At 50.1% G+C, this 16,168-nt stretch overlaps 1 protein-coding gene across 6 annotated transcripts in view; it reads left to right on the top strand.

The window, feature by feature from the left end:
• Nucleotides 1–16,168, top strand: part of PNPLA7 (patatin like phospholipase domain containing 7) — a 170,537-nt gene that overhangs the window by 128,061 nt on the left and 26,308 nt on the right. For all 6 annotated transcript variants that reach the window (XM_066580080.1, XM_066580078.1, XM_066580079.1 and 3 more), the window contains 3 exons: nucleotides 929–1,111; nucleotides 6,736–6,854; nucleotides 12,159–12,315. In XM_066580080.1, coding sequence (XP_066436177.1) covers nucleotides 929–1,111; nucleotides 6,736–6,854; nucleotides 12,159–12,315 — 459 coding nt within the window. The remainder of the gene's footprint in view (nucleotides 1–928; nucleotides 1,112–6,735; nucleotides 6,855–12,158; nucleotides 12,316–16,168) is intronic.

Raw genomic sequence — 16,168 nt, 5'->3', positions numbered from 1 at the left:
TGGATGAACATCAGCATCCCGTCAGCACAGAAACCTGGCTCCATCTGACCAGGGGATGTTTCTCCGCTGCTCAGTGATACAAGTTTTGCGCTCTTTCGCCCGCTGGAGTCTTTCTTTTTCTCTTAGACACAATGGCGCTGGAACTGGTCGTCCGCTGTTATACCATCCGTGCGGAGGAACGGCGAGTTGTGCGTTCGGACACGTTAGTTGGAGCTCCAGCGTTGTATTCAGCTGACTGTGCAGCCTGTTGGTCAGAGTGATTCCTGACATCCTCCTCCGACCCCTTTCAGTGATGAGTTGTTTCCATCTGCAGCATCCCCTCTCGCTGGATGTTTTCCTTGATCGCGCCATTCTCGGTATACTCTCCACCCCATTACACGAGAACCCCCCCGGGTTGGCGGCGAACCCCTGGCTAGTCTAGCACCGATGACCGGCTTCATTGGAAGTCGCTCCGATCGCTGGATTTTCCCATCTAATGTGGATTCACACTGAAACTGATCCGCGGAACACTCGTGACGTTATTTTATGCTCCGGGGTCACAGGAAAGCGCCAATCCTGAGAGGAAGGGGGCTCGAATAAAGATGCAATTGAGTGTATCTTCCATCTGGATTTCTCTCTTAGGCCAGCTTCACATGACTGTAATAAGACACATTTCTGCACCTATTTCCCTTGGCCTGATGAACTGAAGTAGCAGCATCCTAATAGGAGTCCTTTGTCATTGGTGTCTATAGAGTGCAATGGCCGCCCGCTGTGGTCACAAATGGTTCTGCATGAAATGGATCTGTAGTGTTTAGCTTGCAGCTTTGGAACATCCCGACGCCTCGTGTTCTGTTATGTGAGGCGGCAGGTTTCCTTAATGTTCTTGCAGACAACGTTTAATAGGAAGCTGCAGTTTTGTGATGTATTTTTTATTTTTTTTCTACAACAGCTTGAAAAAATGTTGGAGAACACGGCCGTCCGGGCTCAAAAACAGCTGATCCTGCTCCATAAGGAGGATGGGCCTCCGCCGTCCCGCACTGTCGAATGGCTGAATATGAGAAGCTGGTGCTCCGGCCATCTCCACCTCTGTTGCCCTCACAGAGTTTTCTCCAAGAGAAGTCTGCCAAAACTGGTACGTCTTGGTCTGAAGCGCTGAACACCTATAAGCACATCTATAGCTGAGAGGGTAATGGGATGATTGTCCCCGGGTCAGCGGATGGGTAGACAAACCTTCCTGCAGTACCAACCACATGAGGGCATGCGGGTTGGCTGGGATACTGTTAGGTGGTGGGTCTGACGGTGCTCCTTGTGGGAGGAATGTAATGCTGTCCAGATGCCAATGACTTCCATGTCCCAAACCCTTCAGCAGCTGCTTCCTACACGTCCTCCTAGTTATTGGAGTGACCCGACTCAACCTCACCGCACGCCTCCGGTTCTCCTGTCGGCATCTCAGGTCTAGATATGATTGCCTATTGGATCTCCCCATACACTGCGCATGTGACAGACTAGATGCTTTACCCAGGTGGTACTTATGGATCTATATAGGAGACCTGATATATGTATCTCGCACCCCATATGTGTTGTCAGCAGCCTTTCCCCAGACCTGAACGTTATATAAATATATGTATTATACACTCCTCGACATGAAATTGCTGCACCAAGAAGGAAAACCGATGGCGTCCTGGGAATCGCGGGATCCATAGACATGTTAATGATATGCAAATGATGAAAAGAGAAACCAAATACTCAAAGCATCTCACTGTATTCCGTATCGAGTGTGAGCGCCGTGCATAGAAATACAGGCCCGTGCTCACCTTGGCTGCTGTCAGGAGGTTATTAACGGTGGTCTCAGGGATGTTCTGTCACGCTGAAGGCACTTAGACGCAATTCATAAGGTTGCGCTGCTGACAGCTTCCTTTACGACTGCCAGCCAATGATGTCCCAGATGTGCTCGGTGGGAGACGGGTCCGGAGATGCTTCTGGCCATAGTAGCACAGTTAGGCCACGCAGTCCGCTCACCGTTGTACAAGTAACATGCGGCCTGGCATTGCTGCGCTGAATGACGGCTCCTAGGACACTTTGGAGAAATGGCGCTACCGCTGGCTGTACGACCGAGTCAACATAACGCTGAGCTGTTGGTGTACCTGGAATGAAGACTACGGGGGTCCGGTTACCTAACATAATGCCACCCCACGCCATAATCCTGACAGGAGAACTGCTGTGACGTTCCCTCTCCAGACCAATCACTGCTTCCCATACAAAAGTGGGATCCATCGCTGAAGATGCCGGACCTTCTAGTCCAGCATTGCTGTCTTGGGGCTCATTCTCATATAAGTACAACGCTGCGAGTCTCTCAGCACTGTGCTGCTCATCACAGCCCGTCCGCTCTGCCGGCAGAGATCGCTGCAGGCTGCGATCGGCCTGCGCATGCCCGGGATTCTGAGATTACGGACGTGCAGTGTGACTATTTTTGTTTTCAGATTTGCCACTCTGTGCAGCGCGGGGCTGCGTATTAAACACTGCCAGTCCGCAGGCATTGCAGAGGGGCAGCGGTTCAGTGTACGGACCCGCAAGGGCTGCATATGAAATAGTGTCCCCTCACAGCTCCAACGTAGGTGTGAATGGAAGCATTAAAGTCCATAATCTATCATTGCCTCCATTCACCACGTTACGTACAGGAAGTACACATGCGTAATACATGGGGACAATACGCCCCCTCTGTAAATAAGCCCTTACTCTCCACCATGATAACCTTATGAGAGCGGTGGCATGAAGTCAGTGGAGCGCCTGTCGCTGGCCGTCTCGCTCACAGCCCAGTCACGTGCAAGCGCCTTCCGATGACACCGATGGATGCCCGGGCTTAGGATGGGATGTCCAGTTTCACTCGCCGTACAGAATAGATCACTTCGCACCATTGTTCTAATCTGCCGATCTGGTCATACAAAGATTCTCCCCTCTGCACCTCTTGATGTCATTTGGGTTCGGCGTTCTCCCAACCTTGATCGCTGCGGACATCTTGGCCTACACACAGCCATCTACTGGAGTGATAAACCAAGGTCTCTCCGTTCAAGGATTCTGTCCCTCGCAGTTTGCAGCAAGTGGTGATAAGCGGCACGTCGACGAACAGGAAGCGTCGCACAATCAGACCGCAAGACGTTATCTGATTTTTGATGTTTCATGTGGCTGAAAAACGTGCTTTAGATCTGTCTCTACACCATTGATGCCCCCCCCCCCCCCCCTGCTTGAAAATTCGATCCGTAACCTTGCAAGTTTTCCTTCTTAGTGTTGCAATTTCAATGTTGAGGAGTGTAGCATAACCAATGAACATGCCGTTCAGGGTGAGTGGAAAGCTGGGTGGCCGCTCCTACAAGCACTGTCATAGCTGCCATTAATGGTGCTCTCCCAACATCTGCCCAGTTCATGCAGATGGGTACAATACCTGGCAGGCTGCCACGTCCCGGACATCAGGCTCATCTATTCAGACTGTCTGTATTTTATGGAAAAATTAATATTTTCATAAATTTCTCTTTATTAATTTAATTTTATGTTACTGAGAGTAAAACTGCAATCGATGTCCGTTACCAACCGATGTCCAGGCAAAGGCGCTAGGTGGGTCATTGCTGAGTCGGCGGTCTGTCTCCCGCGGAGTACCATGCACTTGTCCTGTAATTGGACCCGTGCACGACACTCGCTGCCGCCTCAACACAACATGGCACATGTAGGGGGGAGGGGGAGTCGGGCACATGTAGGGGAGAGGGGGAGTCGGGCACATGTAGGGGAGAGGGGGAGTCGGGGCACATGTAGGGGAGAGGGGGAGTCGGGCACATGTAGGGGAGAGGGGGAGTCGGGCACATGTAGGGGAGAGGGGGAGTCGGGCACATGTAGGGGGGAGGGGGAGTCGGGCACATGTAGGGGGGAGGGGGAGTCGGGCACATGTAGGGGGGAGGGGGAGTCGGGCACATGTAGGGGGGAGGGGGAGTCGGGCACATGTAGGGGGGAGGGGGAGTCGGGCACATGTAGGGGGGAGGGGGAGTCGGGCACATGTAGGGGGGAGGGGGAGTCGGGCACATGTAGGGGGGAGGGGGAGTCGGGAGTGGGGCACGTGTCGGGGGGGGGGGGGGAGGGCACACGTAGGAGGGAGGGGGGAGGCAGACACATGTAGGGGGGATGGGAGCGGGGGGGGCACACGTAGGGGGGAGGGGAGCAGGGGGGGGGAGGGCACATGTAGGAAGTCTAGAATCGCCATAACTTGCAGGGAGTAAACGTGATTCGGGGTTTCCTGCCGCATCAGTAACCCTGCCATCCAAAGCAAGAGAGAAGCACCTGAGCGCTCCTGTCCCTCCGCTGTCATGTCTGATACATTTTAGCATAAATTATACAAATTTTAAAAACTATAAGTTTTTTTTTTTTTTTTATATATATATATATGCTGTATACACGTCACCCGGTCACACTGGTGTATATGCCGTATACACGTCACCCGGTCACACTGGTGTATATGCCGTATACACGTCACCCGGTCACACTGGTGTATATGCCGTATACACGTCACCCGGTCACACTGGTGTATATGCCGTATACACGTCACCCGGTCACACTGGTGTATATGCCGTATACACGTCACCCGGTCACACTGGTGTATATGCCGTATACACGTCACCCGGTCACACTGGTGTATATGCCTTATACACGTCACCCGGTCACACTGGTGTATGTGCCGTATACACGTCACCCGGTCACACTGGTGTATGTGCCGTATACACGTCACCCGGTCACACTGGTGTATGTGCCGTATACACGTCACCCGGTCACACTGGTGTATGTGCCGTATACACGTCACCCGGTCACACTGGTGTATGTGCCGTATACACGTCACCCGGTCACACTGGTGTATGTGCCGTATACACGTCACCCGGTCACACTGGTGTATGTGCCGTATACACGTCACCCGGTCACACTGGTGTATGTGCCGTATACACGTCACCCGGTCACACTGGTGTATGTGCCGTATACACGTCACCCGGTCACACTGGTGTATGTGCCGTATACACGTCACCCGGTCACACTGGTGTATGTGCCGTATACACGTCACCCGGTCACACTGGTGTATTTACCGTATACACGTCACCCGGTCACACTGGTGTATGTGCCGTATACACGTCACCCGGTCACACTGGTGTATGTGCCGTATACACGTCACCCGGTCACACTGGTGTATGTGCCGTATACACGTCACCCGGTCACACTGGTGTATGTGCCGTATACACGTCACCCGGTCACACTGGTGTATGTGCCGTATACACGTCACCCGGTCACACTGGTGTATGTGCCGTATACACGTCACCCGGTCACACTGGTGTATATACCGTATACACGTCACCCGGTCACACTGGTGTATATACCGTATACACGTCACCCGGTCACACTGGTGTATGTGCCGTATACACGTCACCCGGTCACACTGGTGTATGTGCCGTATACACGTCACCCGGTCACACTGGTGTAGATGCCGTATACACGTCACCCGGTCACACTGGTGTAGATGCCGTACACACGTCACCCGGTCACACTGGTGTAGATGCCGTACACACGTCACCCGGTCACACTGGTGTAGATGCCGTACACACGTCACCCGGTCACACTGGTGTATATGCCGTACACACGTCACACTGGTGTATATGCCGTATACACGTCACACTGGTGTATATGCCGTATACACGTCACACTGGTGTATATGCCGTATACACGTCACCCGGTCACACTGGACTGGAATGCCTCGCTCCATCTTGGATATCTGTGAATTATGTAGACGCCTCCACGATAATATTGGCGTTACTATAGAAACGGTTTCCCTGTGACGCTTCTGACTGGAGCGTTATCCCCGTATACGTTCGCTGAGCGAGACGCTTGTGTCTGCTGTAACATCTTCCCAGCGCTCCCCCGGGGATCTGGCTGCATTGTGCAGATGATTAAAGGCTGTTTTACACTGACCGATGATCGAGTGCGATCAGCCGACTAATCCAGAAACACTCCTTGACCTGATCCTTTGACAGCGCATCTCCATGGGTAAAGGGGGGGGGGGGTGCTGTCATATTTGTGCATCTCGCAACGCACCAATCTCGCACAATTTTCTTGGCAGTGTGAAGGAGCCCTCAGAGAGAACTCGGTAGTTAACTCTTTAGATGCCGCAGTAAAAGCTTACCGCATGTCTAAACAATCAGCGGGGAGGTTATGTGATCAGGGGGTGCCGATGGGCCCACATGGCAGCCCAGAGCCTACTGTAGGCAGAGTTACCTATTAAGCGCTGCCCTTGATATTATTTACCTTTTAAAACATAGAAAACCTCTAAAAACAAACTCTACATCTAATACCCCCTCATCACACCGACCCATAAAACTAAGTTCATTCACTGCATGTAAATGATGTAAGAATAAGGCCACCAAAAATGACGTATTTGCCTTCCGTCCGTCCAGCCTTCCGCCCGCCCCTAAGACGTTGTGAAGGCTTTTGTGTAGATTATACGGTACAGTAAATGCTACTATTACAAATACAAGCCCCATACCAGTCAATGGAGAAATTACAAAGTTATGGCGCTTGGAAGGCGGGCATGAAAAAACGAAAATGAAATAATGAAAACTCTGGTGCTGAAGGGGTTAATATTCTGCCCTCGGAGTCCTGCACCCCGATGTGACCTGTGGATGAGGGTATTTTGCTGCGGGACTGACAGCCAGTTATCCTTTTTCCTTATTTCGGCAGCTTGAGATGTTTGAGCGGGTATCTCAGAAGCCACCGGACCGCCACTGTGATTTCTCCCGCCTGGCCCGCGTCCTAACAGGAAACACCATCGCACTAGTGCTAGGAGGAGGCGGCGCAAGGTATGTGCTTTATTATAGACCTGTCATCTTGCAGTAGGTGGTTAAATGATGGATCAGTTGGACAGAGGTGAGTAGATTTGTTCCGTTTGTGATCCAGCAGCGTGTGGATGGGTTTGCATCCTCCGCTGTGAGCGACCGGACCGGACGCGTCTGCGGTTGGTACTCACCCAACGAAGCAGAGAGTCTGACGATTCAAGTAGGGGCCCTTCTACACGTCTCAATTCTCAGCAAGTTGTAGCCAGTGCCAATCAACAAGGCGTGTCAGCTGGCAGAGGATCGCTGGGGAAGAGCGATCCCTACCATCATCATCCCTATGTGTCAGCAGCACATCTCGCTGTTAAGATGGGAGGCGTTCTGCCGATGACCCAACGAATGAGCCGTTGGTCATATGCTTGTATGTGGGGTTGATGATCGAGGAACGCAAACATTTGGGCCAATGTCTGTGCCTGATTATCAGTCCACATGAAGATATTTTGAAAACTCAACAAGGTTGTTTGTTCCTAGAAGCAGCGGCACACACAACCTGTCAGCAGGGGTGGCGCTGTTGTTCTACTCCTGCACAGCACTACATCACTTTGTCTGCTGCACGGTTCTAGCCAGTCATCCAGTTCTATACATTTCGGAAGGGGTCGATTCTTATAGAAGCCTTTCCAAAAGAATAGTCACATTAGCGGAAAAGATACTGGTATCTGACCTTCCTCGTCCTCCGCTATTTTATTTGGGGTTTTTGTTTTCTGGGAGCCTTTCATTCCTTCCCTGCAGGAAGAGCGATCAGTACGGCCCGGGATAACCTGACACATTGGGACTCCTTGAATTCTCCTGCATTCCTTTGTGATGCAACTTTAAGCAGTTCTCGGCTCAAATGGAGGAGCTGCAGCCGGCCGGGCGCTCCCAGCCTTGCATCTAGCAGGCAATATAAGGACGTTGCGGATACTGCCATCCCCAAACACTATTCCACCCCCACGTCTACTCCGTGCGTAGGCAGGGCATCTGTTACCGTCTCGCGCTTAAAGGGCAAACGTCACATTGTCGTCCTCACAAAGTGCACAATCAGGATGCAACCAGAAGAATGGTCTATATAGGAGGATCGCTGTGCAGCGGGGCGAGGGGCATCTGTGGACACTAGAGGCTCGCCATCTCTTATAATAATGCTAGACAGGCAGTTTTTTTTTTTTGTTTTTGTGTGCAGAGCAATTTAGTGTGGTCGGACTACAACTCCCAGCATTATAATGTATTCTTCATCTGCCACTATTCGTAAGTCCCATCGCTGGTTCTTTCTTCCCGCTATTTTGCTTCCGTTGTGAAATTCCAGATTATCATTTTGTCGTTAGAACAAGAGTCAGATTATTAACACTTCTGGATTATCAGATGATGGAGTAAAGGAATAAAGTATCTCCTTACACCCCAAGTCAGTTTGTACAGAACCCGTAGGGTTAAATGATTCTCCAGGTAGTCGGTAATGATGGGCGCCGAGGACAGACTGGTGACACTCGCAGGAGTCCCGCTAATGCACCCGATCCGGCCCACGTGTTACTTCAGGTCAGTAGCGGCAGATAACAGCGATGACACAAGAAGGTCTCCATCCTCTGATTGTCACTTTGCCTCGGGGTAACATTTGCCGACTCGCCAAACGCACACTGGGTGGATAAATGAGTAATGAGCGCCGTCTCCCTGATGTGCCCGAAGGCAGCACTTAAGATCTAAGACCAATTCTGTGGGTTTCTAGAGCTTTAACCCGGCCGGCTCGTCTGCCAGCACAACGTCTTATCCCTGGATGGAGGTTGAAAGGGTGAATTATGGATGATGAATTGGGGACATGCATCCTGGTCCGTAACACAGACCTCCCGCCACAGCGAGTGTGTACTGTCACGTCACACCGAGCCGCCCCTTATTTAGAGGAGCTGACCCTTATCCGATTGGCGCTTTTCTGTAATGTTCTGCGGAGTATGTTGGTTGTCTATAAAATGATGATTGATGAAATTCTCCCCGTGACCCTGGAGCATAAAACTACATGACAAGTTTTTGTGGATCAGTTTCAGTGTGAATCCACATTAAATTGGAATATGCAGCGATCGGAACGACTTCCAGCGAGGCCGGTCATCAGGGTGAGAGTAGCCGGGGGCTCACCGCCGGGGGAGGTTTCATGTGTAATTATATGTAGAGTATACTAAGAATGGCTCGATCAAGGAAAACATCCAGCGAAAGGGGATCCTGTGGACGGGAACAACTCATCACTGAAAGGGGTTGGAGGAGGGTGTCAGGAATCGTTCTGACCAACAGGCTGCACAGTCAGCTGAACACAAGCTGGAGCTTCAACTAACGTGTCCAAACGCACAACTCGCCGTTCCTCCGCACGGATGATATAACAGCGGGCGACCAGTTCCAGCGCCATTGTGTCTAAGAAACAGAAAGACTCCAGCTGGCAAAAGAGGGCAAGAGAGCAGCGGAGAAACATCTCCTGGTCAGATGGGGCCAGATCTCTGTTGCTGATGGGAGGTCAGAATTTGGCGCAAGCAGCATGAATCGCTGACCCCTTCCTGTCAGCCGGTCAGAACATGTCAGCACCGCCATCTAATCTGCAGCAACTACAAGAAGCTTCCTGTCCGCAGGGGCCGATATTCCTGCAGAACGATTTCATCACCGAGGGGAAGCTGCAACTACGAATTGCTGCGGTTCTGAAGGCCAGAGGGGCTACTAGATGGGGGGTAATAGAGGGGCGGTTCATTACATAGGTGTGTAGCTCAGTTTGGGAATCATTGCTCTGGTGTGAGTCGGTCCGGCAGTCTCCTAGGCACATGTATGCACTCTCACGGCTCGGCTCCTAGGACCTTGCATGCATCTCCTGCCGACATGGGGAGGATGTCCAGATCTGATCGGTAACGGACAGCCGCGCAGCCCTTTAATGGCAAACATGACAAGTCGGCTTCTGTGCCTCAACGCAGTAATGTTCGCTGTAACTGGAGATAAACCTGATCTCAGGACTTGGAGCCGCCATCAGAGTGACTGCAGGCACCACGTTTATCATGTTCTTCGCATTGTGTATACTCATGGTAAGGTGCCGCTCCATTTATACTATCTGATCCAACATCGGGGTGCGAGCAGCAATGTCCGTCTAGAGGAGCCTGGCTGAGGCATTCCGGATGGAGGGGAGCGTTTAGTGAAGGGAGGACCAATCAGTAGGGAGTGGCAGTAATCCGGATGGGAAGGGATCAGGACAGCAAGAGTTTTCAAAGGAAGAAAAGGATGGATATTGCAGAGGTTCGGAGTGAGCAAGGGATTGACTATAGGGAGTGCAGGAAAGATCAGCATTACGAATGACCCCGAGCCACACGCTGAGATGGCGATATCCGGCTTCGGTCGGTTAGTAGTGGGAAACGCATTGAATGTTGTGGATGCGAGACCCGGATCCTCCCAGCTCGGCTACCTGCAACGCTCTGCAGACAGTCTGTTGGCCAAAACGGTGACTTCCCATCCATACAGTCCAGAACGTCTTAGTGACCCTGACAGATCTGCCCCATATAATCCCCCTCTTCTCCTGCCTCCTCGGCCCCTCCGGGCGTCGGCTGCTGGATTAAACGTAATCGTATAAAACCCGTAGAAATGATTCTTCTTGGGGGAAGTGATTGCAAACATCTCTGTATATGTATATTGTGCATCCAATCTCCAAGATGGAAGTAATGCAGCAGATCTCAGCGCTCTCCTTTGGATCATTGTGGCTTTTGTTAAATTGGATTTGTAATTCCTGTGGACGGTGCGGATTAGCGAGGGGCGCGGCGGCGTTCTGTCGTGTACAGATGGCAAATCAAGGCAGAAAATGAAAGCTCCCAGCAAACTGTATGTAGAGAAGCGGAATCTGTGCTGCCCAAGGAGGAAATCTGCAGATCGCTCCAAGGCCGGAAGAACTGACATATATGGAAATCCACCCCAAATCGAGGCGGCGGACGGAATCTGCATGCTGGTGGTGGGGAGCCAGAAGTATAGGTTACACTGAAGTAATGATGAGCGAATGGCCTAATGATATCGGCGTGAGGCGAGCGGTAGGGCTCTGCGCTGCTGCAGCTTTAACACGTTAATCATTACTCTCAGGGTTCAAGTGGATCCTATTTGTAACCTTCCCGTGGAGACGTCCCTCCGGACCGGTGGGAATTTTTCTAGTGCTTTACAGGCAACCATAGAGTCTGCGTGAAGGCCTAACAAGGCACCATAGAGAAAAGGGGAGAGCGGGGTGATCAGTCATACATAAGCCACTAGCAGGAGTATCCGGCTACACGCGGCTCTATTTTGTGTCACGGTTTGTGCGGTTGAAAGCTGCGTTTGCTACTGATATGAAGCCAACATATGTGCAGTCCGTTCACAGCGAGGAAGAAATACGGCAGAAATGTAACGTCTCACCAGTGGTCGTCCCAAAGAGATTTTAATTGAAAGGGGTTGTCCAGTAACTCCAGACCCACAGGACCCCCTGTATTAAAATAACATGAGCTATACTTTACCCCTCCGCAGCCACCAGGATCCAGCGCTGCAGCCCCACTGTGGTCCCAGTGATTGATGTGACAGAGAATGCAGCGATCACGTGATACTATGTGTCACAACAATCGGCAGACCTGCAGTGCTGGATACCAGTGCCCGCGAGGGGTAAGTATAGTTCACGTTGTTATTTTAATACTGGGGGTCTTATTGAAGCCGGATTTCCAGTAACTGAACAACCTTTTTTAATAATTGCATTTTTATTCCGAGTGTTTTGGGGTTTTTTGTGTGTGACTGTCGAGAACATTAGTCCCTAGAGAGCCGAAACTCCGTATAAAGCCTTCTCAGGGGCTGATCTATCAACGTGGCAGAATTGGTCCAGAGCTGGAATAGGCGCTTAGCCACAAATAAAGATCAAACAAACCCAGATTTAGATGCATAAAACAGTAATAATCTGTATTTGTATGGCGCCGACAAAATGCAAAGGAGCCTCCAGGGAAACGAGACCGTTGTATCTAATGTGTGCATCTCCATGTGATTCTGTGGAGGAATCGCCCATTGTTCCCCATGGGAACAGAAAAGAAAATCATGTGCGTTTCATGTGAGTGCGATGCGTTTTGCTTCTGTAGGGAATGCGAGTTTCTTGCAAGACGCATCACACACACGCAAGAATTGTGGGTTTGCGAGGGCAATAGCTCCGGGATTCTTGAACCAATATTGGACCTGCCCGTGTAAACGCGCCCTAAAGATGTTCATGTCCAGATGTGCGTTCCGAGACTTTGTTCCTTCTGTTCTCGTGTTCTAGATGCTTCGCTGACCGCTCTCGTCTTTCTTTCTCAGGGGCTGCTCTCAAGTGGGAATCATCAAAGCTCTGACTGAGGCCGGGATTCCCATCGACATGATTGGAGGCACATCCATCGGGGCATTTATGGGAGCCCTCTACGCAGAGGAGCGCAGCTTCAACCGGATGAAGATCAGAGCTCGAGAGTGGTGCATGGTGGGTACCTGGACATGTAGGTACTTCAACATGGTGGGTACCTGGACATGTGGGTACTTCAACATGGTGGGTACCTGGACATGTGGGTACTTCAACATGGTGGGTACCTGGACATGTGGGTACTTCAACATGGTGGGTACCTGGACATGGTTTACAGTTAATCAGGAGGGAGAAACAAAGTGCTGTGAGCCCCACGGTCACTTGCAAGATACTCGCCGTTGATCAAAAGATCAGTGCTTGTTTAAATGGCCTTTCCACAGATCAGTTCAGAGCGGGGCACAAACTATCAGTCATACAATTGTTCGCCCCCCGTAGGCTTTCACCCTTGTTGCAGCATTTACATGGCCAGATATGCTGCCAACAGTGATTGAGCAACATAGAAGATCCGATGAACGAGGTTTGGCTGATTTATTGGCTGATCGCTGCCCGGGATACATGGGGAAATGATCAGGTGGACGAACGCTCAGTCACAATCATCGGGGTGTGGAGGTCTCCAGTATGATTTGTAGGATCATCCTCTAGCCCAGAACATCTGCCGTTACTCTGGCCTCACTAATTACCTTTTTTGGTTAAAATCTCCATAAAATGTTGAATTTGTTACTCCTCTTCTACTGAGCTGAGTTTATGGCAAGTCTCTAGTTACATCCAAAGCTGCATTCACAATTCTAATAATAATCTTTATTCTGCAGCGCTTTCTAGTTCTCTTGGTTTGTTATGAAATCTCAGACGTTTCTGAGGCCTGTGAGGTCGGACATTTCTCTATAACGAAGCCACCGCCCCATTGCATCATCTCCTGTTTGTATATCGTACCACGTCTGCACCCCATCGGGTCATCATGGATTTATATAAATGCCTCTTTAGATCTGTTCCATTACGCCTGAGGAAGACCCCGGAGTAGAGTGGAAAGCTGGCAGTAACATCATGTATGTTTGTAGCCAGTAACAGGGTCTCATCTACAGGATGCCTTGGCTTTCCTGCTGGGAACAATCCGGTTTTGCTCTACCGGCGACGCGGTACTAGACTTTCTTCTGTTTGTATATGTGACATGTCAGCTTAGACAGTGAACAGAGGAGAAAACCTTGCTGGGATAATCTGTACAGGAGAAGTAATGCCAAGTGTGTGCCGAGCCCCTCTGTGTACAGACGTAGCAGATGTGAACTTGACACTTAATGCATCAAATATACAGTTACCTCAAACATGAGAGTGTCACCGACAGAAGTCACTTATAGAGAACCACTAATGTTCAGCCGACAGTCAGGCGTGTAAAAGGGCTACCAGTCACTTGTGAACAGGAAGGTGTACGGCCGGCCCGCAGGCTCTGATTTGTCCCCATAGCAGTCATTCTCGTCACGTGTAAAGGCCCATGTAGACCCAACGAATCTCGCTCAAACATCACTCAGCCGTCTTTTGAGCGAGAATCGTTGGGTCAAACTGCGCGGACATCGTGTAGTTTTCGTTAACGAGTCGTTCATCGTTGTCTTCTAGGACCGTGCGCTGATGTCTCTTGAGTGATAATCGTTGCGTCTGAATGGGCCTTAAATCAAAAGTGCCGACTGATGTATTTGTTTACATCGGGCCACGAATTCGCCCATTTATACACGACCATTAACCTCTTCGTGACCGTCTATTTTGGACCTACGGGCGCAACGACTTTTTGGGGATTTTCATCTCCACTTTTCAAAAGTCACAGCTTTATTGTTCCATCGAGACGGCCATCAGAAGGCTTGTCTGTTGTGCGGCCCGCTGTAGTTTTTATTGGTCCATACAAAGTATCGTAGACGTCATTTCTAAAAATATTTTAGAGGGCAGAGCGAAAAAACATCAATTCTGCCGTTGTTCTTGTTTTTCTTTTATGTTTTTACAATCATGCAGCATTAATGACCCGGTTATGTATGATAATTAGATTACTAGAATTAGATCTCTTACGTTTTTCCACTTTTGCATAATAAAACTCCTTTCCTTTGGATTTTGTTTTTGCATCGCTGCACTCAAAGGCCCGGGACCTCTTGTTTCCTCCGTGACCGGAGCTCTGCGAGGGCTTGTTTTTGTCCGGCGAGCTGTAGTCTTATTGGTGCCACTTTTGGGCACATACGGCTTTAGTCACTTTTAGTGCTTTTTCGGCTCGTTATATTGCTTTTGATTTATTTCTACAGCGTTTGCTGTGATGAATAAAGTGTGTTTCATTTTATTGTAGGTATTACGGAAGCGTTGATGCCGAACGGCTGCGATTTTTTTTTTTTTTTAATTTTTGAAATTTTTTTTTTCTTTTTGAAGGAAAATGTCCAAAAATTAACTTTTTTTTTTTTTTTTTTTAAATCTACTTTTCTTTTTTTACATTTCTCATGCCCCTGCAGGGGACTCATACCTGCGATGTTATGATTGCTCTGAAAATGCATTATCTCTAATCGTAACAATCACAGACTATAACAGACTCGCACGCCATTGTCTGGCATCCAGTTGCCATGGCAACTCATCGTCCCTCTACGATTACATGCTGTAGGGCCAATGACATCACACAGGGAGTACCCACCTTACATGCTGCAATCACTGATCCCCGCTGTTGCAGCAGGAGGCTGGCTGTCAGTTACATCTGTAGGAAGTAAGTTTACATCCTGGGGCGGAAAGGGGATAAAGGGGTTGTCCATGACTTATACTACTGAGCGCTCTCCACAGGTAAGGTCAGGATCCCCAACAATCAGTGGTTTGCCTGGCCTATCGGTGTGGACAGTGGCGGAAGCTAATAGCGCTGTTCATATTGCTGCCGCCCAGATGCGTTTGAATTCACTGGGATCTGTGTCTGCAGTGTGAGGTGTGCCTTCAGTACCAACCCAGGCTGCTGCCATGTTGGCATCATGATCTGCTTCCAGCACCGTACGCATGGATAGCGGGCTCGGCAAGCAGCTGACTGGTGGGGTCCTGAGTATCAGACCCCCGCCAATCAACTATTGCTGACCTTTCCTGAGGACATCAGTAGTAAAAGTCCTGGACATCCTCTAAGGTTTGCTGTAACTGTGTATTTAAAGGCTTGTGTCAGGTTAAGGTTCGCTATATCTGCAGATGTCAGATATCTCTTCTGTGCACTATAATGTGATGTCAGTCGGCGACCGCTGTGGACATACAGGAGACGTATCTACATGAGTGCAGTAATGGGGGTCTGCCCTTCATTGCCCCCACTTCTGTGTACGTCTTGCTGACTTTCCTTCCTTCTCCTGAGGTTGCTGACAAATCCTGAAAGGTTTAATCTCCTCGCTGGTAATCTGAAGCTGCAGTTAATCTTCTAATTCTCCGGCTTCATTGGAGGTAAAAGCCGCTCCCAGCCTCCTCTGCACCCGCGATCTGTGGGCTGATGGTAGATGGTCCTCTGCTGATGGAGACCACACACCCAGGAAATCTGTAGTGGGGGATAAGGGGCGCCAGGGGTATCTGCAGCCACCTATCACCCCATGAGATGAACAAGATAACTTTTAGTAGGAGGAGGGCGTCATGGCGGCAGACCTTATTGTATAATCGGAACCGGCATGAGTGTAAATGTCAGCGATGGAGGAGGAGAACGGAGCCAGCCGCAATGCAAACAACCTGCGTATTTGCCTTAGTCCATTCACTTCCATGGCCCATCGTAGTGCGTAATAAAGACTAAATGCGACGAGCAACCGAAAATCACATGAAAATTATGTAGATGTGAATGAACCCGTTGGAGTCAATGACTTCTATTCGCTGCGTATTACGTGCAAAAAATATGTGCCGTCAATCCGCCTGTGTGAATGGGCTATAAGATGCAGCAGTGTCCCTGCCCCCAGGAAAACGGAAACCCTGAATGCAGACGGCAGCGTAATCACGTTACTGATCCCCCTCG

Source organism: Eleutherodactylus coqui, chromosome 10 (genome assembly GCF_035609145.1).
Source record: "Eleutherodactylus coqui strain aEleCoq1 chromosome 10, aEleCoq1.hap1, whole genome shotgun sequence".
NCBI classification, from domain to species: domain Eukaryota; kingdom Metazoa; phylum Chordata; class Amphibia; order Anura; family Eleutherodactylidae; genus Eleutherodactylus; species Eleutherodactylus coqui.
Note: the sequence above shows the minus strand (reverse complement) of the source record. Positions and strands in the feature narration are given on the sequence as shown.